Source organism: Acanthochromis polyacanthus, chromosome 4 (assembly GCF_021347895.1).
Source record: "Acanthochromis polyacanthus isolate Apoly-LR-REF ecotype Palm Island chromosome 4, KAUST_Apoly_ChrSc, whole genome shotgun sequence".
Taxonomy (NCBI): Eukaryota; Metazoa; Chordata; class Actinopteri; family Pomacentridae; genus Acanthochromis; species Acanthochromis polyacanthus.
Genome location: NC_067116.1, coordinates 22,377,394 through 22,402,097, shown reverse-complemented (window position 1 = coordinate 22,402,097; position 24,704 = coordinate 22,377,394). Strand labels below are relative to the sequence as shown.

General features: G+C 40.7%; 1 protein-coding gene across 2 annotated transcripts in view; it reads left to right on the top strand.

Annotated features, from left to right (window-relative positions):
• The first annotated feature begins 4,895 nt into the window (after window positions 1–4,895).
• homer3b (homer scaffold protein 3b) overlaps window positions 4,896–24,704 on the top strand; it is a 63,404-nt gene continuing 43,595 nt past the window's right edge. Inside the window, exons 1-2 of one of the 2 annotated variants that reach the window (XM_051947215.1) lie at window positions 4,896–5,337; window positions 8,123–8,168. In XM_051947215.1, coding sequence (XP_051803175.1) covers window positions 8,146–8,168 — 23 coding nt within the window. In that variant the 5' untranslated portion in view covers window positions 4,896–5,337; window positions 8,123–8,145. The remainder of the gene's footprint in view (window positions 5,338–8,122; window positions 8,169–24,704) is intronic. The other variant, XM_051947216.1, reaches the window with a different exon arrangement.

Genomic DNA, 24,704 nt, shown 5'->3' with positions numbered 1-24,704 from the left:
AGATGAGCCCAGAGAGAAAACTTTTAAGACAAGTCCAGAAACTGAAAACAGATTTTTGAATCAGACTGCATTTTTTTCTTCCTTCTTTATAAATCATGAAATGAGAACTTATATTTATGTTCTGTCCCGTATATGAAGTAGTTCAAACTTGCTGCAGCTACAACACTGCACTAATGCTTGACTGTTAATAATCTGGTGACGTTATGTATGACAGTTGGAGGCACCAAACCAGTACTTTCATTTTAATAATTTAATTGCAGGACCTTTAGTGCTTTAATAAGAGGATTTCTCAGAAATAATTAGCAATACAAGGCCTCTTGGCCTCACTGTAATTTAGTGGTGCACATTCACAAACAAATTTGCCCATCCAGTGGGACTTATGAGGCTCCTGAGGGTCTTGCCAGCTTTGTCAAGTTATTAATCTTTGTGCTCGATGTTAAGGAATCTGGTAGGCCACAGATTTTGGTGTAACACCAGACACGCAGATAAATCTTCCATTATTTCCCATCAATCGACCAAGCTGCCAGCACCCCCACTCTAGATCTGCTGCTTTGTCTGTACTCCAGTGCTGAAGGACTGCAGCGCTGAAAACAAAACAGGTACATGTGTTGTTTTTTTTTCATGGCCAAGTTTTTATAAGCCACCAAAGCGAAAAGAGAATTGTGAGCTCCAAAAATATCACATAATCAGCTCCTCTGCACATGGTTTGTCGGTTTGGTGTGAAATCTCTCATTTGTTCTCTGCCTCTATACTGATTAACCTGAATGGATGATATTATATTTCAACACACTGGCAAAGCTGGATATAAACACTCTCGGATGTATAGATGGGACAGAATATACTGCCCTGGTTCTGTAAAAACCCTCAACTGAAGTGACTTTTATTCGCTTCTGACTTCAGACTGCTGTCTGTTCAATGGACAAGAGACACTGTGTTTCTGATGCATCTTTAAAAATATTCAAAGAAATGTGGCTAATTCTTTCTTCTTTCTGTATATTCAAAAACTGTATAACACTGAATATTTGTATAGCTTTAAATGTATATAGATCTTTGCATTGGATTTTTCAATATTTTTCTTTTCATTCTGTCGTGTTTTTTTTAAACCCAAAAATGACCTGTCAGCTGTTTGATAGAGTTTGTCTGTTGGAAAATTTCACCATTCAGAGCATGGCAATGAAGTGAGACAGTGTTTCAAATCAATAAAAACATTTTATTTTCTACACGTAGGAGAAAAATCTAATTATGTCAGGTTGTTTATTTCATGGTCTGTTTTACTGTGTGATAAATAACCACCAAGATGCAAAAAAAAATCTATCACAGACATTTTATCCATCATTTTAGTCTGCATTGTTTCTAATATATTAATCATTTTTATTATTTCGGCTGTACCTTGTAAAATGTTTACATCATTTGTCAATTGTTAGTTAATTTATTAGTCTTTTTCATTTTACTGATGTGTGCCTCAGTGTGCTTGTAGCCTCCAGCTGCTCTGCATGGATGTAAACCTTCAACTTAAACCTTGAGCTTCTGATAGACTCTGTGCTCTGTTGCTGCTCAGACTGACTCTTATTGACTCTTTGACAGGACTGAGCTGTAATAACAAAGCCTGAGGCAGCTTCAGATTTGATCAAAGCCTTAGAGCTGTGGGAACACTTAGGGGGGAAAAAAACTGCTTTGGATTTTTCTAACATCTTTTATCCATTCAACATGTGTTTTTGTGTCTTTAGGAATTGAGAAAAAAAATCTGTCTTTGAGATTTCCTGTCCAATCATCGGGGCTCTACTTTAAAAACCAGTTGTTCAAATTTAGAGGCAAACTGACCACCATAAATCCTAATAGGAAAAGGGCAATACTGACATGTGTCTTTCATTTACACTTGCATTGTAGAAATAATTAGGACATTTCATGCAAGCATGCAAAGTACTATGTGTTATGATTTTCAGAAAAGAGCAAAAAAATAAACAACCGGTTTAGTTTTCATGATGCTAGTAGTGGATCTGATAAAAACCGAGCAGCTCTGTTAGTCAGCTCTGCCCTTTTATGGTGGAAATTGTACTAAATACTGACTCTTGGCACTCACCAACTCATGAGTCATCCCAAGCTTTTAATGTTTTCCTCATCCTGTGATTTGGATATTACATATACCGATTATATTAGATTTTTCTATCCACATTTTATCCAGTCTGAGCTGATTTTTATCACAAACAAGCAACTGACACAACCAAAAGAGAGAGAGTGCGTGCGTGCGTGCGTGCGTGCGTGCGTGCGTGCGTGCGTGCGTGCGTGCGTGCGTGCGTGCGTGTGTGTCTGTATAAAGATATACAAATCTTACATGCTCAGACAAACAGGTGGAGCAAAAGTAGAAGTTCCACACAGTGCAAAGAAATACTGTATGGTAGTAAATCAATTTTTTATCTGTTTTTAAAAAGAGTCATTTTGAGTTTATTTTTGCTGTAAAACAAAGAAAACATGAGTTCCACCCCCTAGAATCAAACCTAGAATCAAACCAACCTAGAATCAAACCTCCACATTTCCTAGTAATTTGATGTTTATGCATCCATTTCTCCTAATGAGCTACATTCAAGCCAGAGCCTGAACAACACTGGATATTTATCATAATTCAAAGTGCCTCCAGCTGTGTGTCAGTACAGCTGTCTGCTCTGTGTTTCCTGGATCTGCCATCATATTTGATTCACCACAACAAACTGGCACAACATGAAACCTGTGGAAAGGGATGGACTGACATCTCCCCATTCAACCCTCATTAATGTTACTTCCCCATCATGTCACTGTAATGCCACTAGGCAGTTATTAACTAGATTTATAGGTCAATATTTCATCAACGTTTTTCTTGGGTTTCATCAGGAAGCTGGTTTCAGTTGATCTCTGTGTGGTTTGAACTTGTAAGCACTTGAAACTAACATACAACATGTATGCTTTTGAAATGGACTTGCCTGAGTTAAAAGCAGTGTTGTGTGGCAGACAGATGCTGAGAGGAGGATAAACTGAGTATCACAGGTTCTGTCAGACTGCTTTACAGCTGATGTCAGAACTTCCTAAAAGGATGTAAACTTGCACTCAGATATGCACATCTTTACAGCAATTTTACCTCACAGTCATGACAGATTTATTCAGAAAGGTTCCTGGTGGTCAGTTTTCACACCACATTGAACTGTGGTCAAACAAGGACTCCTGACTGTTTGTCAGCTGAGTGGTGAATGATGTACATGAAGATAAATATCTGGAGAGAATACCTCCTCACTGGGGAGTTTTGCAAAATGCTTGACTGAGCAAGTTCATCTTACATAAGTCATTTATGCCAGTTTTTTCTTTTGTAACATTCAGATTGAGATTAATATCAGAACAGCTTCCTAAAAAGTGGCAACCGTTTAAGATGTGCTTGTCTGTCTTGGTTTCCAGTGCAGTACCTTGTTTACCACATCCTGCAGGTCTGCCCCAGTGAGCGTGAAAAAGACACTATGAGTTTGATTCAGTTGCTGCTTGACCGGAGAGGGAGGGCAACCTTCTCCAAGAAGACCCATCTGTGTGTGCACACTGTGCTGCCAGAGGTGATTAATGCCCTGTGCTTTAAAGGCAAAGGCCTGGGGGTCCGGCTCCGTCCTGTCCAGTCTGTCCAGCTGTGCTGCAAACTGCCTCAGATCGTCTGAGAAGTGTCTTTCTAAATGAGCACAAGGGTTTTTTGCATGTAAGGCAGAGATCCGATGTTCCCTGCTGCCTCCCTCCAGCACAGAGGAGCAGTCAGCTGCATCGCTGTAACAGGCCACTGAGCAGCACGATTAGTGCTCCCATTGCTCTTCCACTACATTTGAGGCTCCGCTCTCCCATGTTCAGCTCATATTCATGCAAATAAATGGTATTTTTTTTAAAATCACTGGGGACTGTAAACAAAGGCCTGTATAAATTAATGGAACAGAGTGATTCTTTCCAAGCACACAAAAATGATTCTCAGCAGTTTCATAGGGAAGACTGTGAAGCTTTAATAAGATGAAATAAACTAATGAAAAATTATCCAGCTTTCTTGTCCTCTTTTTTTTGGGACCAATTAGCAGCTCTGTGAAAAATGTGAATTTTAATACTAGAACTGCCTTAACATTACATTTTATGGTATAATATTCTCTGTGTTCAGCCTAAATGGGCCATCGTTTGGCCAGTACATCGGATTAAGTCACTTTCGTGAAGAAATGTAAAATTTCGAAAGGAAAATGACGTTTCAAAAAACTACGTATGTGTGATAATGATATTTCAGAGGTCTAAGGTCATATTTCTGCAGCATAAGCAACATTTATTCTGTGCTGTTTTAAAACAAAATAAAGTACCTGTGCTGTGCCTAATATGTGATTTTTAGTAGGATGACCACAATTAGCTGATGATATAATCGCTGCTCAACTCTCAACTGAATAAAATCTTTATATATTCAGGAGTTAATGCATATGTAAACAGCAATTCTATTAAATGTTTTACAATTAGATTGACAGTTGTATATGTTTTTATCCATTCAACAGCATTTTTTGTTCACTTTTTCAGATTTTAATAGATGTTATTGTTTAGCGACGACTGTCACAAAGCTCTACACAAACAGCTTTCTAGTAAACATTATAGGCTTTGGCGTGAGACCCACACTGACAGTGCAGGGTTGCCCATCTGGTTGATGGTTCCAACAGTCATTTCAACCTTTTCTAACACTGCAACTCATGAATACGCACTGAGGCGGGTTTAAGGCTGTCCGCAGGCTGTTTCTATATGTTATATTACACATCCTGACATTTAAGCACAGGGTGGAATCAGGAGGAGCTCATTTCTAATTTGAACTGTGGCCATTAGGTGGCGCCGTAGAGGCTCCACGGTCCCACCGAGATAGTTGAATGGGATCCCAGTGTGATCTGGCACAGAGGCGGGAGGGGAGCACAACACACAAGTCCTGGAGGAGGTTGGAGCCAAAAGCACTCCGCTGCCCGACTTTCATCGACATTCTTCCGTCTGTCCGTCCCGCAGAGCACAGCCAAACGTTCACGGTGCGTAATTACGCACGGAGACGACGGATCCGCGGTGTTGCTCGCCGTGGAAACCCGCGGACAAAGGAAGGCAGGCAGGCTGGAGTACAACAACTGACTTGAGCGGAGAGGAGTACTGTTGGAGGGGGAACCGGGGAATCTGGAGTCGGAAGTGATTTGTCTTTTTTTTTTTTTTTTTTTTAGCAATGTGACTTAACGACAGGATTTCAGGAAAGAAAAGGATCGTTTTGGAGACAGAAGGAAAAAGAACAAAAAGAGAAAGTGATCTGTCCCAAAAACAGCATCCAGATCCTCGGAGCATGGGGTAAGTTGAAGATTCGTGTCTGAAATTTTTCACTTGGTTCTCCTCTGCTGTCTGAAAATGTTTTATTCAGCTGGAGAAATCCAAAACGGTTTAAAAGTGAAGTTTGTGGCCACTTGCGTTCTTTATGGGAACGTGACTGTTGGGTCTGGTTTAGCTGCACCATGTACAGCCTTTAGGAGCAACCAGTCTCAATTTTATAATCAGTTCACATGTGACACTGTGCTCTTTTCTTTGTTTACATCCTGATGGACATCACTGAGAGAGGGATCCTACATTTGTGAACCGCACGGCCTGACCTCATTTCATCGAGTCTGATGTCCGTTTAAACCGTAATGACAGCTACGACCACAAGAAGGTCGAAGTTAGATGTTGAAAGATCCTGACTGTGTCACATTTAGCTGTGGTTCATACACAGGGCTTTTACTTTTAAAGTTTTATGACAAAACCCACAAACAGAGGTCATTCAAACCACTTGCAGTGAATAGAGTTACTCTGATTCCTTTTCCTCTAGTCTGTCACTGTGCTATTTGTATCAGATGCACACGCACACACACACACGCACACGCACACACGGAGCTTGGACCACTTCCAGACTGACTGTTGTGCAGGAGATCCTGGGTGGTTTTGCTTTAGGAAGGTACTGGTGACATGCTGTGCTCAGTCTCATTAACTCTGTGTGTGTGTGTGTGTTGAATTATACATGCCAGCTCTCCAGCATGGTTCAAATACACCTGAACCCTTCTCACATTACCAGAGTCCGTGTGCTGTCAGCGTCAAACCTCTGGGACACTTTAGTGACATTTTAATTAAGCTGCTCCTTAAACGACTATACAAAACCATCGGCACTCTGTTGTCTTTAATGGGGTTTGACTCATACATTTTTCGTAGTTTGTGACTGGAAATGTATTAAAATTGCCGGCTAATTAAACAGGCCACCATAAACATTTTTCTCCCAGAGGATCACATATTAATGTGTTTCTGATTACGGTTTAGTTAGAGCTTAAACTGAAGGTGTGGAGAAATGTAAGTGACATTATCGGGGTGTTTGGTGTGATAATTCTTCACCAGTAAACTGAACAGTGATGCAACAGTGTTGGTGTTCTACCTCTTCACTGCCCTCATTTTATCAACAGCTACTTCTCAGCTCAGAGACAGGATCCCACAAAGTAAAGTGGTCATAAAGGTGAACTTGAAATGTCCTTAAAGCCTCATATGAGTCACACAGGAACTAATGGTGTGTTCAGGGTGTCACACAGCGCTCATAAAATTCATTTATCATATTTACAGCCAGCAAAGTGGTTTAAAAAACTTAGATTCAAGGATGAATTGCAATATTTCACTTTAACTCACACTGAGCTAACAGTGGGACAGCGTAGTTCCATGTTTCAAAAATGTGCAAAATCCCTGCTGGGTCAATTTTTAGGCGCTAACATTAGCTTCATGTTTACGCACAGTATGTAGCCTTTGTTTCTCCATCGAATTCTACATGTAATGGAACTTATCAGACTCACTGCACAGAGAGAATGAGCTGAAATGTGTTGATGCCAACGTGACAGACTAAGTGGAGCTGGCAGCCAGTGGGTGGCACCGAGCCACAGTGTCGACATAAAAAGCTTAAAGTGGACCGTCCACCATTCAGTCGATGTCAGTGGCAAACACCATAATGGGAACATCAGTCCTTTGACATTAACAAACAATCGAACATCTGGGCTGATGGCCTGTGTTGTTTAATGCATTTACTCTGTCGGAGCTTGAAACAGACATCAGCTCCACTTCAGTCCTCTGGGAGCAGCAGATTTCAGCTACCTGCTCCAAGTGAAAGTGACGCAGAAATGCTGGATTTAGTTGCTGGGCCACCCTAAACAGACAGGAACCTGGACAGCTCCTGATAAACAGCCTGCAGCTCTTCTACTCGCTTGACAGAAGGAGGAGAATCTCGATTAAGAGCCACTTCAGGTCCATAAACAAAATGAATGTTAGTCCCCCCAGGTTCTTTCAAGCTGTGTGCAGCTTGTCTTAAAGCACTTATCCCTGTCATCTAACCCATGCAGGAGGCACCTGTGAAAGTGGAACCTGTGATTTGATGGAGATGTAGGTTTGATGTAAATCCTCTACTTTTATGTTGGAGACTCAAACGAAGGGAAGTTTCTGATTATATACAACAACATATCCAGTAACAACAGTGTGGTCACATCATTAAAGAGGAGCACCTGAATGCGTCACCTAAAGTGACGTTTGTGCTGTTGAATATGAGATGTGGGGGCAGCAAATGGTTCACCAGCTATGATCTGTGCATAAAAAAACACTACATTTGCAGGAGCCTCTGGACTGACTCACTATTACGTACAGTATGTGCTAATGAGGCACTTTCAACAGCATTCAGTGTGACAAATCTGCAGAGGCACCATTTTTAAGTGGAGCTGTGATTTCAGCGCTCATTTCAGTGGGCCTTGAGTGAGTTTGAGTCCTTTCTGTATGTGTGTGTTTTCATATCGGTCAAAGCCGTGCTGTGTTTCAGTGTGTTTATTTCTTACTTCGGGGTTTTGCCACTTCTTAAGCAAGTCTGACCTACATCAGATTGGTTTTCACCATCTTTAGGCTACTTCAAGTGTGCACTGTGCAGCTGTTTTGGTAGAAAATGTTTGGATTGTTACTGTGAATTATTAGAAGATCAGTACTAAAGAATGCACATCAGCAGGAAAACCTTTGACTGTAACTCCTGATAAGCTCCACAGGTATGTTCCACCCTGTAACTTGGACCGTCTTTCTTCTTGTTCTGCTGCAGAGGAGTTGTCTGCGAGCTGTAAAATGTACCCGCTACACCGAGAGAGGTACAAACACCCTGTTGTCTCTGTGTTGTGGCTCTGCATGACAGGGATGGGCGATACAGAAGTGTAGGCTTTTATCTACGACCAAATGATGCTGAACTACAGATCACTGTTACTGATACTTCCCCCAGCCACTGCTAATGACTAAATATTTTTTCTTAATTTATTAGCAAGTATAATGAAAACTGTTATTATTTGGCTAAAAAAGCAAGACAAGATTTAAGAAATACTTGAATATTAAGGTAGTGATGAGTATAAGTTTTATATAGGGCAACTATTAGTGGAAATATCAACGCTGCATCATAAAATTGAGAGAAAAACCTTTGCGTATTGATGCATTTGGTCCTTTTTGATACTCCAAAATACCGCGTCAGGTATTGATACATTGGAGATCAATCCGCCCATCCCTACTTTATTAAATATGTATTTGCCTTTGAACAAAATCCACCCTCATCTCATCCCTGTAATGTTAATGCTCCCCTCAGTGTCTGTGCAAACTGCAACAGACTGAGATGTGATTCAGACAGTGGAGGTTTCATGCTTCTCATGATGTGCAGATGTTGTCAGCATGTTGTCCTGCTCTCGCTGCCGTCGCCTGGTGTCCCTTTTATCGTATCATCCTCCTGTCACTCGCTCCATTGCAGCTCAGCTGCTCCATATATTGTCGGATTGTTTAAACTGTTTAACAGTGTATTGTGTTTTACAAGCCGCTGGCATGTTCTGCATGTCAGACCTCAATGTTCTGAATACCTGAAGCTGTCAAATGTATGTGGTGGTGTGAAACTGTAGTGTGTCCTTCTGACATGCAGTGAACTGAATGTGTAACATCATGAAATGGAAATCTACACATGTGCATCAGCCGACCACAGACATGAGCTGGAAGAATTCAATTTTCATCATCCAGGTTTCTGTCTGCCTGTCTGCTGTTGGGACGACTGAACTGTCAGTGTAGAAAAAAACACACATACAGAGAGAGAGAGAGAGAGAGAGAGCTTGGACCAGAAGAACGTTTCACTGTTATATACTCTTCAGGGTGCAGGAGTTAAGATCTGTACAGGAAGTTACTATTTATTAGATCTGCAACAGAGTGTCTATTAGTCAGTCAACAGAAAATAAATCAGCTATTTTGATCATTAGTTTTATGCTTTCTTCAGCAAGATGCCAAATATTGATGGTGGTGGAGGGTGTCTCCTTGACAATATGAATGATTGCAGCATTTATTTGACCGTAATTGAAGAACACAATTAATTTACATGCATTAATTCAGTTTTCCCTGATACTTCAGAGACACATTTAAAAAATAAAGAAAAAAGATCTACTGATAATTTCAGAAGTTTTACAGTACACTTTTGATCAGAAGCTCACTAATTAAGAATTTGTCTTGTTTCTGTTTGTTTCATTTATGTACAAACCGAAGTGTAAAACCTTTAAAATGAGTTGTTTTAGTTGAGGTTCTCTGCTAGAACTACTGCTTGACAATCACCATAACACCCAACTCCCTTTTAAATTTTTGCTTGTGCTTAAATTTGCATAAAAAATATTGTGTAACGTGTTGATTAATCATCTTTACAGGTTTTGTTTGCCATACTTCAGTGGCTCAAGCCATTTCCTGGAGGCAGCTAAGGCTGTCTTTATGATCAACTAGGCTCATAGATTTCTGATTCTGTGTTCACACAGACATGGATATGGTTTTGATCTTCTCATCTAATCAAAGTGAAAATGCTTACTATCCAAACTGTTTCCTAAACTCAGAAACACACTCTACATTTTAGTTGTGGCTGCAATGCAAAGTGGCAGAGTAGGTGAATGTATCGTCACTATAGTACGACCCATGTAGTTTTATTTGCTGCTGAAATGTGCTGTAGCGTCACAGAGCAGCGTCCCTGTACAGCTCAGAGGACGTCTAACTTTGTTTTCAGTGTGAACATGATCAATTAATCTGCAGTATAATACCATAAAAACTGTTAAGTGTCTGCATTCTCCTACTGGCCAAGGACAAACCAGCTGCTCTGCGGGGAGAAGAGCTTCTTAATTACTGTTTTGGAGACATGCACAGTCGCGTGAATACCCAGTCATCTTGGCTCACCCTCTCTTTCTGTTCATTTCCTTTCACCTTGTTTTATTGGAGTGAGAGTGTGTAGCAGAGCTGAGATGTTGAGATGAAGGATCAGCTGCCTCTCCCTGACCTTCACATCCTGAACACAGAAAACACTTTGCTTCCAGTCACCTTCACAGCTGCAGTGAGTTATCAGTCAGACTCCTGCACGAGGAGCTGACCTTCAGATAAGAGCAGTGCAGCTGTTTAACACAACTCCGATCTCACATTTTGGGCATTTTCCCAAGTGTCTTGCCAGTTTAAGTTGAACCAGAGAACTGCTCAGTGACTTGGTGGACGTCTCCTGATCGATGGACAACCATAATCCTGTAAAGCTTCCCTCGCTTTGTGTCAGCGTATGTGTTGGGTTGTGCTTTGATAAATGATGACTTGTTGAGCAGCTACGGTGTGAGTTCCCCTTGCTGCGCTATTTCGGTATGCAGTTGTAGCGTGTCATGTTGCGCACCAGACACGTTTGCTGGCTCAGGACGGTGGACACGAGGCTGCCGGCTCTCAGAGGTCAGAGGAAGTGGACCCTTAAAGGAGAAGCACTGTCAGAGAAACAGAGGAAAGTGAAAACACTTCTCATGCTTTAACAAGTCTCCAGACAGTGTAAACTCCCCGTGGTGTGTTGCCCAGATAGTGAAAAATGATGCTCCCATTTAGACTGAATTTAACTATTTTTAGATGGATGCAGAAACCAGGACAAACTTGTGTTTATAGGTCAAAATGAAACCTTATTTAAAACTAGGACCTTTTTACATACTGGCAACAACTTTTCTCGAGCTCTGCTCAATTGGAAAATACTTGAATCTGAATGATGATCAGTTCCAGAAGTTTTTCTTGAGGTGAAAATAATGCGATAGAGTTTCTTTAGACTATCTTACAGCCCTGCATTGTCAGCGTAGTGGCAGTTTTCTATCCGTTAAAGAATGAGCTCACGATTAAACACAGCAGCCATGTGTCTGTGCATCAAAGCACATTTTGATCTTTATAATTGCTTCTCTTTCTTGGTCCAGACTGCCTGTGAACACATCCCTTCATGGAGTGATGTGAGTGTAAATGAAGGAAGACGAAATACATTTCAGCAGTCAAACAAAGCTGATATGAGGCTTCAGCAGCGACTCAGACAAGTCAAGTCATTATCTTCCACAGTTAGTCTTCTGAATACATTATTCTCTCTTTATGTTGCTGTTTTGCACAGTAACTCAGTAGTTAGCACTTTTGTCTTGCAGCTAAAAGATCTCCGGTTCGTGTCACCTGGCTTCCCGAGATCTTTCTGCATGGAGTTTGCATGTTCTCCCTGTGCATGTGAGGGTTTTCTGCAGGTACTTTGGCTTCCTCCCACAGTCCAAAAACATGCTAATGTTAATTAGTAGTTCTAAATTGTCCGTAGCTGTGAATGCGAGTGTGATTGTTTGTCTCTATATGTAGCCCTGCAATAGGCAGTTGACCTGTTCAGGATGTCCTCTACCTTCACCCTAATAGACTTCAGCCCTCCATGACCCTAATAAGGATTAAATGGTGTCTAATGGATGGATGTTGTCGTTGGTCCATGGCATGTTGGCAATGAAACACAAGGAAAACAAAAAAACGAAACTTTGTAGCAAAAAGAATAAAATGAGAAATTAGAATAAGCCTTTATATTAATTTTACATTCATTTTTGGCCACAATGTGAACCTCTCTGCAGCACTTACATTAAGATGTTGTTGTTTTTAAAATTGAATAATTATTTATAAGGAAAAGAAAGACAGGAGGAAAGAGGTTGGTGGTAAAAGCTCGAGACACCTTGGTGACAGTATCAGAGAGATGAGTTATTGGTACATTAGGAGCTGTCATCAGAATATAGCCCATTATATTACAGTATGATAAAATATTAAAGTTACACACGCTGCCTCAGAGAGATGTCTCGATCAGTAAATGGCCACCATATTGTTTCTGTTCCTGCAGTTCACATTTCAAACGGCACATTTCGATTTCTATGCCTCATGCTGTTGGTGATAAGTAACAGCATGTAACTGTAAATGTGACTGAGGTTTAAGTTAACATTTAAGGTTCCACTGGGAGATTATCAAATATTCCCACACGTTCCACCAAAAAGTAAATATTGAGACCAGGTGTTATGTGAAAATATCAGTAAAGGATCTTTCAGGAGAAAAACCAGGAATGATGAGCATTATGAATGAATTTGTATACATTGAGACAGACATCTGAAATGTTGCTTTAACTGAGCTCTGAGGCTAGTCGATGTTGTTTTCTGCTCAGACTGTGAAACCACTTCAGGCACATTTGTGATATTTCTGCTTTTAAATAAAACTGACTTGACTTTAAGTGCACAGTGATACAATATGCCATCATGCTGTTGGAGAAGCTGTGGGCTGCGAGTGACATTATGACTGAAATGATGAATTGCTTTTCGAAACGGTTCATTTTCTGTCGTCCGGCTAATGGATTTCAACACTGATTATCTCATTATATACAGGAGGTTGTGAGCTAAAGCAGAGTGAACTTGACTCTGACCTTGTGGCGGCTTATTTACAGTCGATTATGAGCTGCAGAACTTCAGTTATTTTTGTCGGTGGCAGTGATTGATACATTACTGTGTGGCGGAAGGAGAAACGGCCAACACAGCAGACATTAACGCTGACACTTCCTTCCCTAAATTTGCTCTTTGGGATGAATTTGTCTTTAAAGAATGCAAAGGTTCTCAGAAATTCAAAAGCCTACATATATTTACATTTTCAAAAGTCATCTCTATATGAAACTCTATATAGGGAGTTTAACTTTCCCTTTCTGACCCTTGTTTAACCTCTTTGTCATCTCTTCTTTTAAATCAGACATCGTTGCTTTTTCAAGTGTGAACATCGGCTTTTAAGCACAACCAATGCGATTTCTGCCAGCGTTTTCGGCAGCTTTTTGCTCCCTCCCCCACTCCAGCCTGCTTACGGCCCACACAGCTTAAAGGCTCCATTATTGGCACTTTGAGAAGTATTTTCTCAATGAACGACTGGCTGGGTCTGACTGCAGGGAGGGAGCAGCTTCTGTTTTACAGATCGGCGATTCAGCCTGAATGAGCACCGAGGTTAAGAAGAGAGATGAAGAGAGCAGCGAGAGAGGATTAGAAAGTGATGACTTGGAGCGAGGCTCATACAGCAAAGCCACGGTGTGTGTGTGTGGTGTGTGTGTGTCTGTGTTTAAACTGTGCACTTAACTCCACTGAGCATTTTCTTATTTTGTGCTTCCAGTTCATCTGCATAAACTGTGATACATATAACAATAAGCGAATTCAGTGTGACATATCAAATCAAACAGTTTCAAAATATTACTTATTTTGCATGTCTTCTTTATTTGGTGTGTATGTACTCCATCATTATTATATAAATGAGTGTGTTGCTCAGCAGCACCTCAGCACTGTGCTGATTTTCTCCTTCACAGATCCGTCCCGCTGTCAGATACTCGAGTGCTCGGTGGTTCTTCTCGTTGTGCAAACTTCTCATCTAAACTCTGTAGACTTTACTGATGGGAAGAATCCACAGTGCATTCATGTGATGTTGAAAGGGCAGCTGAGCGGAATTACATTAGAGAAGAAGATGAAGAGTAAACATGGAGAGAGTTTTTTTTTTTTTACACAGACCACATGTGAAAGTTTTCTGAGTGAATGACTTTCTTTTCCAGGCAGTTTTGACTGACGTATAGTTTATTTTACTTATAATCTGTACTCATGCTCTTACTTGTATTCTACAATTATGGGTTTATTCATGATAATGAGTTTTAACTTGCTCCCTTACTCTCACGTAGGCCCGTCATTTTTTAGAGTTGGCATCTCAGACCTGTGCATCAGCTGCCGACGATGGTTTCTGCATCGTTGCTGATGCTCTTTCATGTTCACATTACGATTCCAAATGTACCATCCTACATTCATGGCCAGTTTTGCTGCAGTCAATCGCAGTGACCGCTGCACTGCCCCTACAGACTGCAAGCTTGCAGTAGAATTATTTCAATATTTATCTGCTCATTTTAACAGGCACAAATTTATTTTAAAGAAAAAATGCAATGTGACCATTAGCTGGTTGTTTGTTAAAGCTAAAGAGAGAAACACGCTTTACACAGTTCCAATTAGGTAAGTTTTTTTATTTTTCTTAAAGGCCTGTATCAGCATTAAGTTGTTAATAATGTGAAAGCCTAATGAATAGCGAGCGAGTAGAAAGTCAACCACTGCGCATCAACTGCTCTTTTCTAAGAGTCAGCAAGTCATATTAAACAAATACAGAAAGTGCATAGCCGCCTGTAATGAATACAGAATAAGCTCAAATATTGACCTAAAATCTCTGAGAAACAGTCGAGTTCTGGTTCTTCTGTCGGATGAGTCGACTCTGAGGATGCAACTCTGATTTCAAGTGTGATCCACTCCTAATTATAACACAAATACTTGGTTTAACTGCTAAAAACCCATTTGTGTGTGTTTCAGAGTTGCATATTTAGATTTTTTTTCCATGAAAATGTTTCCTTTCTGCCTTCAGGTAGCTTAAATGTAACTCTACACCGAGTGAATGTGCAGATCTGTGAAGTCCCTGCCTCTGTCACCACCCACCCCTCTGCTCCTCACTGCAGCTCGAGCACACCAGCTCACCTGCAGCTCTGCTCAAACACTGCAAAACTACTCTACACAAACAGCAAGTTGCAATATTTGACTAATTCAGCTAAGTATATTTGGAAACTGATTCTGAAGAAGCAAAATGACACCGAACGCTCTGCCCTACAAGCTGACAGGATTGGTTCTTTACGTTTGTTCAGTGTGAAACCTCAGCTGCAGTTTCCTGATGGAAATGCTCAGCCATGGGGTTGACTGCTTATTATGCTCATGGTGTGTATTGTAGCATATAAAAAAAGCACCATATGGAGCTAAGGTTACAAACTAGATTTTTAAAGCTGGGGTTGACATCTTATGAGAGAATCAGCTGTGAAACCAAGTGGAATTTTGCTTCTTCTGACTTTGGAGTTGACGCTGAGGGCGCAGCTCAGCTTCTGTGTGTGATCCACTTTTTTTTAATGATACTTTATTATAGAACAAGACTTGAAGGCAGCAGAAGTTAAGATCAGTCTTTGCACTGATTAAATAAAGAGAATATTGCGACACATTTGCCTGTTCGTGTTCGAAGGTTTTTGGTGGTGGAGATTCACTGTCAGTTTGAATCTACACAAGCTGTGATTTTTATCTTAGTGTAGGAAGTGAACCGTTACCGTGGATGTCTGAGCAGTACTTTGAGCGTGAAGGCCCGCAGAGAGAATGCAGCCACGTAGGTCAGAGGAAGTGTTTTCCAGCCTCCTTGTTCTCTGATGGCTCCCTGTAGAAAGCTCAGCCCTCGTACTGTCTGTGTTCCAGCTCGTCCAGATGGAGTTATCATACAAGTCCCTCTGTTTATGGCCTGTGCTGCAGGCAGCGGCCAAATACTGTTGTAATATTTTCCTTTCCCTGAGAGGAATTATTTCATCTGTGTGACTGTGGAGCTGAGAATGAGCTTGCGTGCTCAGCAGAAGCCTTTCCAAGAGACAGACTGTAGGAGGAGAGGGGCTGTTTGTTTGGCTTAGTCCGACATTTCATCAGATCTCTCATCCTGTATGTGCTCCTATATCCAGAAAATTCATCTGAATGCTTCATGACAATTAATCATGAGGGTGGAGTGTGGCTGCTGGCCTGGGGGCTGCGTGCCTCCTCCTCGGTCTGGTGTCATTGCTGTGCTTTGAAGGGGGATGCGGAGTCGAGTTTGCAGATTAGAGGAAACCTTAAACTTCAGTCATGAGCTCACACTCAGCTGCTTTCCTCTCCCCTCCTCTGACAATGGTGGAATATAAAGTAAAGGTTTTCTTAAGGCAAACTCTCAGAAGTCTTATTGGCTCGTTGGCACTGCGTCTAAATCATCATATGATCTGGAAGTGACAGCCTCCTGCGGCACTCTGCTGCAGTGCATGAATACGAAGACGGGCAGAAGTGAAGGTAAAATGTCCCAGAAAGGCGTGAGCAGTGGTTGTGGTCATTCAGGTTCAAGACACACTTGAGAATTCAGCTCCGTTCCCCCCGTTGGCTCAGATCCCAGCAGAGCTCCTGTGTCTCCTAGGTTTTTCCTGTCTGTGTTTTTCTGTCTGTTCCACTCGGACCCTGAATGCAAATTAAAATGAAATCCTCAGGAATGTAGTAGCTCCTTAAATGAAAACAGTTGTCTGTCTGACTCTCCCTGATAAAACTGAGCTTCTCTAGTAACTCTCATTAGTTTTCTCCAGTCTGCTAACAATGTTGGTAGTTATTTTTCAAAGAATGTGTTGTTTTACCCAATTTTCTTTTTGTAGATGAGACAGTAACCTGATTTTTTTCAAATAAAAGACAGAAAACAATTTTGATAGTGGATGATTCATTTAGGTAGCTGTTCCAGCAAGATGACAAACATTTGTTCCAGCTTATCTGAAACTTGGTTAAAGAGAAATATGTGCATTTTCATATCAACAGCTACAAATTTCATTATGTGAAAAGGGCTGCTGTATGTAGTAATAGTAATCTAGTAAATTTGACATAATTTTCCTATTTTCCCCCAGTGAAAGTGCACATTTCAAAAGTATTTTATGTCTGTACCTGCCAGTAGGTCATCAGGCTATTAGGAGGCATAATAATATGTTGAATCCACTACAGGAGAGACCTCATGTTCTCTGCAATTAGGTGGAAAAATATGTGCATATATCTGCATCGGCGATCTGCCAGAATTAGTTGGAAAATAGCAGATATTGTATCAGCAAAAATCCAATATCTCATTATTCCTGGCGGACTTCAGTGTGAGGATGTAGCTGGCTAATAAACCTGTCATGGGTTTGTCTATTTTGTTAGATTTGAGTTATCGGCATATTTTGTCTGTGATAGAAGAACTTAAAATTGTGCTTGTGGTGCTCTTAAACCTTAGTAAAACCAGGAATACAACTGTATCCTTACAAGCACACAGTCATCCATCCATCCATCCATATGTACATCCATCCATCCATCCATCCATAATCTATACACTGCTTGATCCACATTAGGGTTGCAGGGAGCTGGAGCCTATTCCAGCTGACTTAGGGTGAAGGCAGAGGACACCCTGGACAGGTCACCAGTCTACCACAGCACTACATACAGAAACAGACAAACACTCACATTCACACCTGTGGACAATTTAGAATCGCCAGATCCCAGGAAGGCTGGAATGCAAACCGGGGATCTTCTAGCTGCAAGGTGAAAGTGCTAAACACCAAGCCACTGTGTAGCCCCAGCACACAGTAATCATAAAAAAATGGCCTGTTATGCTTTCATAATGCTTTAACCCTCTGAACCCCAAAATCAACCAGCACATTTGAAAGGGCTGCTATCTTTTTTAAAAATAAAAGCCAAAATTACACCATTGAACTGATAACTGGAATCAAAATAACTTAAACCTTTCAAACCTTTCAACCATCTGACAATCTTTGACCGCTCTAGCTCATTTCCATTCGAAAACTTTTGAAATCTTAGCTTAAAATCACTTTATTCTTCATGTCTCATTTAAAGATTCTGCTCTTTTCAGCACAGTTGAAAAGCAATGACTAACTGCAAAAATTCTAGGACTTGTCAGCTAACTGCAGGCTGTGCAGATGGAAAGAAGTATAGAAACAAATAAAATGTATGTAAGCATTCAAATATCTATAGTATATAGAGTTAGCATTGTTTTTACCATTGGCAACATAGCTGTACTGTCTCTATAGAGGCGCAGACTTTATGTTGTAGTGACAAATGAGCCCACAGTGAGAAAAATTTGTGTGTGAGTAGAGAAAAGCGGTCAGAAACAGCTTGAGGTTCAAAGAGAGAACAGTTTAGTTGTTGCTATATGAAAGTTTCTCTACACAACACTTTAGCATAAATTAACAGACTGAAAAAACTGCTGCCTGTAGCTGTCTCTCTTAGTTTCATATTTCAGGACTCTGTCGGTTGCTTCAGAATCTTTGAGCGACATGATGACATTTATGCAGATAAAAGCAGAGTGATGCTTCACGTTGTCGACCCCTTTAATTACTGAGGTGTAGTCTGAACACAGTTCTCCTTCACTCATGCATAGATGACTAACACGCAGCACTTATACAGACAGAGGATGTATGTATGACCTGGAATAGATTTGCAATAATTGATCCACATGACCTCTCTTTATTTAGGCCTCTGGCTCGCTGCAGGAACATCCCATCAGCACACTGCTGCATGGTGGTGCAAAGTAACCCACTGTACTGACGCTTACTCTAGTAGTGTTCATAGGAAGTTATCGTACTTTTGTATCTGTATTTATTAAAGAGGCTGATCTAAATATAAAATAAAATGCATTATAATGGAGTAAAATGCACAGCAGTCTATTAAGTTCCACTTCAACCAGCTACAGATTTAAATTATTATTGGATAAGTGGAGACAGTAGAGGTGTATGACAGGAAACAAAGGTCCGGATGGCTGAACTGTTGCCTCCTGCCCTGATTTACAGCCTATCCTCTGGGTTTTCACATTCTCTACATTTTGCATTTAATAGGGATTTTAATGAAGTTATGTTGAACATCAGATAGAATCTAAATCAACAAGGGAAATGAAAGACGGCCTGTGTTTGTAGTTAACAAGTTTGAACCTCTTCAACGATGATTATGTACGTGTGGTATATTTTATAGGGCTGGCCCGAATAGCAATTTCTGGGCTCCAGATATCAGGCCCCGATTAATGACGAATATCCGAATATTCGGATCGGACCGTAATGTCCAACAGGAGGGTTGACAAAGAGATGAGTCGGATACTGATCGTGTGACATCGTTCGACAGGGGAGGGGGATACAGAATATTCGGATCTCAAAGTAAATATTCAGATACCACCTTAACGACTGAACATTCGGGTCCAGCCCTAATATTTAGTCACTATTTTGTAAAATGATCTGCAATAGAGATTTACAGTTAATCAGAGAAAATACAGAGAAAACTGAGAAGCTTTAATGGAGGAGCTTTAAAAAGGATTTTTTAAAAATCTTGATGCCTTATTGTCAACGATGAAGTTCATCCAACTTTTAATTGCAGACAACAGTGATGACTATGAAGTGTAGTACAATGTGATTAACTGGGCAACAAAATTATGAGCTCAGCTTAGAAAAATGACACTAAAGGTCCAATATTTGGGGAAAAAACATTTCTATTGTGTTATGTGGTTGATAGGAACTTGGAGGCCTAAAATAAAAGCTTTTGAGATATGAAGTCATTTACTTCTGCTATCCCTTAAACCAGTCACTTCAGATCCATTCCAGAGCTGCTGTTCTTCACAGCTAAAATACAGATTTTAAAACCACACATACACAAGTTAAAAACAACAGCTGTCTTGTTAATTCAGTAATATTTCCAAGTCAGATGATCGCTACGGAAGAAAGATAGAAAAAGGGTAGAAAGTCCTGGACTCACTCATTCATTCATGTTGGCTGTTATATCCGGCTGTTTTGCTCTGCGCTGCTAATCACAGATGCAGAGAGAGTCTTCTTCCTGAAGTGGGCGTATACAGCTCAGTGTTTCCCCTGGGTTGAAATGGCTGTGAGGCGGTGGGATGTAGGCAAGGGCCAACAGGGGTGTGCGTGCGTGCGTGCGTGCGTGCGTGCGTGGTTTGTCCCGGGCAGACGAGCGGCGGCAGGTGTTAGCCAACCAGCTAGCGGGGGAGACCGGGGGAGAGCAGCCGGCGGACCCGCACAGTTAAAAATGACAGCTCCGGTGGCTTGGTGCTTTCCGTTTGTTTTTTTTTTGGGTGCGGACCAGTGAGGCGGCAATTTCGGCAAAATTGTAGTGAGGCGGTGGCCTATACCAGTGAGGCGGCCCGCCTCGTCGGTCATATAGGAGGGGAAACACTGCAGCTGCAGCTGTATTAAAGTTACAGTCTGTTTAGAACAGGACTAAAACTAGAGGTCAGATTAAGATGAACCATCTTTGCAGTATTTTGAGCTGAAAAAACAAAAGACGCATTCAAAGGACATGGGAATCTTTCATTAGTTTGCTGAAATGGAGCAAAATATGTGACCTTGAATGAACTGTTTAGGTTCATTTAGTAGCTGTGTGTACAACTTGTTGCATTTTGTCGAGGACTTCTTGGCTTTGTGTGTTTTTTCTGTTATATTTTATCTTGTTTATCACACCCTGTTTAAGGTCAAGAATTAGACTCAACTTTTAAGCCAGCATAAACAAGAAATACTTTAAGTGCCGACACAAAAGAAATATTTTAGATCTACAGCTCCATGACAACAATATTCAAAAGCACCAGAAGCGTTTATAAAAAGACCTCATTACCTTTCAATGTCAGGGGAGCAGCTGAGCCAGGTCTGTAAAGTCTGTTCTTTCATTCGACATAAATGTGGCACCTTGTCATCCTGTCAGGTTAGAGATGCTGGGATGATGCTGTAGCTTCAGTTTAACATTTCAATTGTTTGCTCTCTCTCTCTCTCTCTCTCTCTCTCTCTCTCTCTCGCTCTCTCTCTTTTTGACAGTCCTTCAAGCTGTCAGATACAACCAGCTGTCTCCTTCTACTCAGTCGTGCAAGGTTTCTCTCATAACACCTGATTTAATTAAAAGCCACACAGAATCATGTTAATTGGATCAGGTGTGTTTATAGTACAGCACTACTGCTGCTGGGTTTAGACCAGGCCTCTGTGACGGGCTGCTGTGCAGTGTTTGCGCTCCTTCACCTCAGGAGGAATTTAATCCAGTTTTAATCTGCTCATATCATCAGACCTCGACGTGATGCATCCTGTCTGAGCAGATTAGTTTGACGGCCTTTTCACAGTGCAACATGAAGACGGCCCAAATGAATGACGGGCTTTAATTTCTGTGTGATCCGCTGTGACAGCTGGGAGCTGACGAGCAGTCACTCATCACTTCTCATTAAGATGAGAAATAGATAGAGGGGAGATCCTGACAGAAGCCGTTTCACTTTGATGTTAATTCCTATTTATTTTGGCTTATTGGCTTACTGCCTTAAAGTCCTGGTTATCTGTTATGCAGCCAGATAATTAGTTTTATTGAGTCTAATTAAGTGCATTCATGGTGTTGTTAATTTGCCTGATTCATATCTGATGTTTTGAGAAGGATTTTACCTCCTGACAGTGAGATAAGTGTTAAAGTCAACTACAAACCACAGATCAAACTCTCCTACGTGAAAAGCTGCTGGGGAAATATCCTGAACATTTGGGGTTTTTTTTCATGAACATAAGAGAAACGGTGTTCTGCCTTCACAAAATTACACACATTCTTCTTTTTGAGGTGCATTCACTTGCTCTGTGCTCACTATATATTTTGTCAGAGACGGACCTTCAAAACAGGAAATCTGTGGATGATGACATGGAGGGTTAATCCATCTTTATGTACAATCAGTGGTCAAAAACTCTAGCAATCAATGATGTACATTCAGTGACCATTTTTTAGGTACACCTGAGAAATCAAATTAAGTCCAAAATAGCATTTCTGCCTTCACAAAGATCACAATGTTCAGTTTTTACTGGTGTTGTCAGAGGCCTTAATTTCACCATATGTTTATCATTGCCATTGATTTGAACTATATCGAGAAGTATTTCTATTGTCTTGATCACCTCATTTAAAACACAATATTCAAGAATATTGAAAATGTATTTCACATTTCGACACACAGCATCTCTGCTAACTAGAACTAACTGCTGAATTACATTAGACTGTGCAGGAGGTGTAACTAATACAGTAGCCAGGGAGTTTTAAACTGGATCACTGCAAACATGGAGCACATGTTACACAATAACACACAAAGTAAACCCAATACAGGCAGGTTTCACTCAAAGAGGAAGACATATAACTGTATTTATTCACTATTGATAGTAACAGCTAACATGTAGCTACAGAGTGATCAATGCAGCAGCAGTTCCATAAAAAACCTAGCACTTTTAAAAACACATTTAGTTCAAGGTAGGTTTGATGCTTCTCTTTTAACAGTTTGCAGTCATTACGGTAGTTCCTTGCAGCTGTTAATTGCTTTTCCTGCTATGACGTCAGCATTTGCTGTGAAAGCGATCTGTAGGAAGAGTTCATGAATCAGAGATGTATGGCTCAAAGCAAATTCAAGCATTAAGTAGAGCAGCTCGTTAGAACACAGTTGCTGCACAAAACTTATTAGCTTCCAGGTTTAAATAATCCACAACAATTCAGGCAAGCTATCAATCTGCCAGCTGTTGGCTTCAGCATATTTTTATTATCTTAGCTGGTCATTAAAAGCTCAGTGATCAAGTCTAATTTAACAAACCAGTTTACTTCTGCCTTCACTGAAACGCTACGCAACCAAACGGCTTTCATGGAACGAAAGTACCTTGAACTCCGAGGTCAGAGGAAATTTATTAAAGGAGTTGCTGTGAATGTGGCTTTGCATAAAATCAATACTTAGGCTTTCTGTTTCTCAGTCCTTGAGGGAACCATAATAGAGATCCTATTCATGTGCCTGCAACAAAAACACTGTTACATGGTGTCGTAACCTCTCTGAAAATTGTAAGGGATATTTCTAGACGAGGAACAAAACCAGAAAATTCAACACTAAGAGCCAAGTGTGCCACAGATTGGAGATTTTGTAATATTTTCACAGACAAATGTAAGATCTCTCTACTGCTGAAGAGTCTCTGTATTCATTTTTGTCCACTAAATCAGTGTTGTGAGGTTAAAGTAACTTCCATCAGAAATTAGTGATATTCATTGTATATGTAGCCGCAGGCAACCTGGACCTGAATGACACCTAGATCTGCCTCCTTGGCTGCGGCGCTATTGTCTATTGTGAACTGCAGCTTCAGCAATCTGTGCCGAAACAATCACCACTATTGTTTGGATGCAAATGTTCAGTAATTCCAACCAAATCCAGCAGGAACAATTCTTCATATAGCCGCTGCTGACCTATATAAATGGTTGTTTCTCTTGCTTAGACAAAGACCAGAGCTCCCTCCCAGCGCACATTATCCTCATTAATGTCTGTATATAATTGACTTGCGAAGGGAACGGCTCATTGCATACATTAACACTGTTCAAACTCTATTAGCTGTGTAATGTTGTGTGAATTCTCCAAAGTCCTCTTGTAGTCCCTCCTTGTCCTGTGAGCTTCTCTCGGTGGTTTGTCCTCAGCGATTGGTTGTAGCTTGAGAGCAGGACGGCTAATTGGATGGCTAGCGGATAGCAAATCTTCAGCTTCATTGGCACCAAAAGCCTCATTACACCGGGAGAGCATCGGTGACCTGGAGGTTTCTGAAATGCACATTTCTGTCCACGGTTCGCACTCCAACACATGAACAAATTAGATATTAATGGCAATCAGTTACTTTTAATGATGACTACAGATGTCTTAGCCTTTTGTCTTTGTTCAGTGGACCACAAGAAAAGTTGATACTTCCATTTCTTTAAATTGTACACTTTAGAAACATAGCTATGATTACATCTGCAGAGTGTGCATTGTTGACTCCATTTTCCCCATAAAGCTAATTATCCAAGTTTTTTTTCTGCTTGTCTGGAATTGTTCCATTCAAAAATAGCCCCTATGTACAGGATATTTCTATACATGCTGTAAATACAAAGAACACTGGGAAGACTCTGAGCGCTGCCTCCATTAAAATTTCAAAGCAGCAGCTCATTAAAATTGAATAAAAATAAAGCAAAAACATAAAGGAGGATGTGTAATATCATGCGCTTTGGTATTCATGTAGAACTTGCACATGACTTCTAGTTGGTGCCAGCGTTATATAATAACTACTGTATTTACTGAAAATGACGTCACTTTTTAAAGGGTCAGTCTTCTCAAAGCACAACCAAGACATTTAGTTTTACTTGTCATGTTTCAAGCTGGGACATGGGATCTTTCTGCATAAAGTTTGCATGTTCTCCTTGTGCATGTGTGGGTTTTCTCCAGGTTCTCCAGCTTCCTCCAACAGTCCATAACATGCTGAAGTTAATTGCACATTCTAAATTGTCTGTAGGTGTGAATGTGAGTGTGATTGTTTGTCTCTATATGTAGCCCTGTGACAGACTGGTGACCTGTCCAGGGCTGGGATAGACTCCAGCAGTGTACCTAAAATGGATGGATGAATAGTTATTTTAGAAAGATTAAGGGGTTTTTGTATGGGAGAACATCTACATACAAAATAAATATTTTTAAAAAACTGAATGGTGATTTTTAGACTGTGAAGGCTTCTTGAAAGCAAATATTTGGAGCTTGTCTCATGATGTAACACCAGCTAAAGCATTTGAAATACTTTCTAGCTTTGGATGGCATTTAGATCATACAGAGCTTTGTGGTGATTTAAATGCTCAAACAAATTGTTCGTGCTGACCTGTGTCATGGAAACAGTTGCAAGACACTGTTGACGGTAGCTGTTATTGGTCAGCATCATCCTTTCTGTAGCC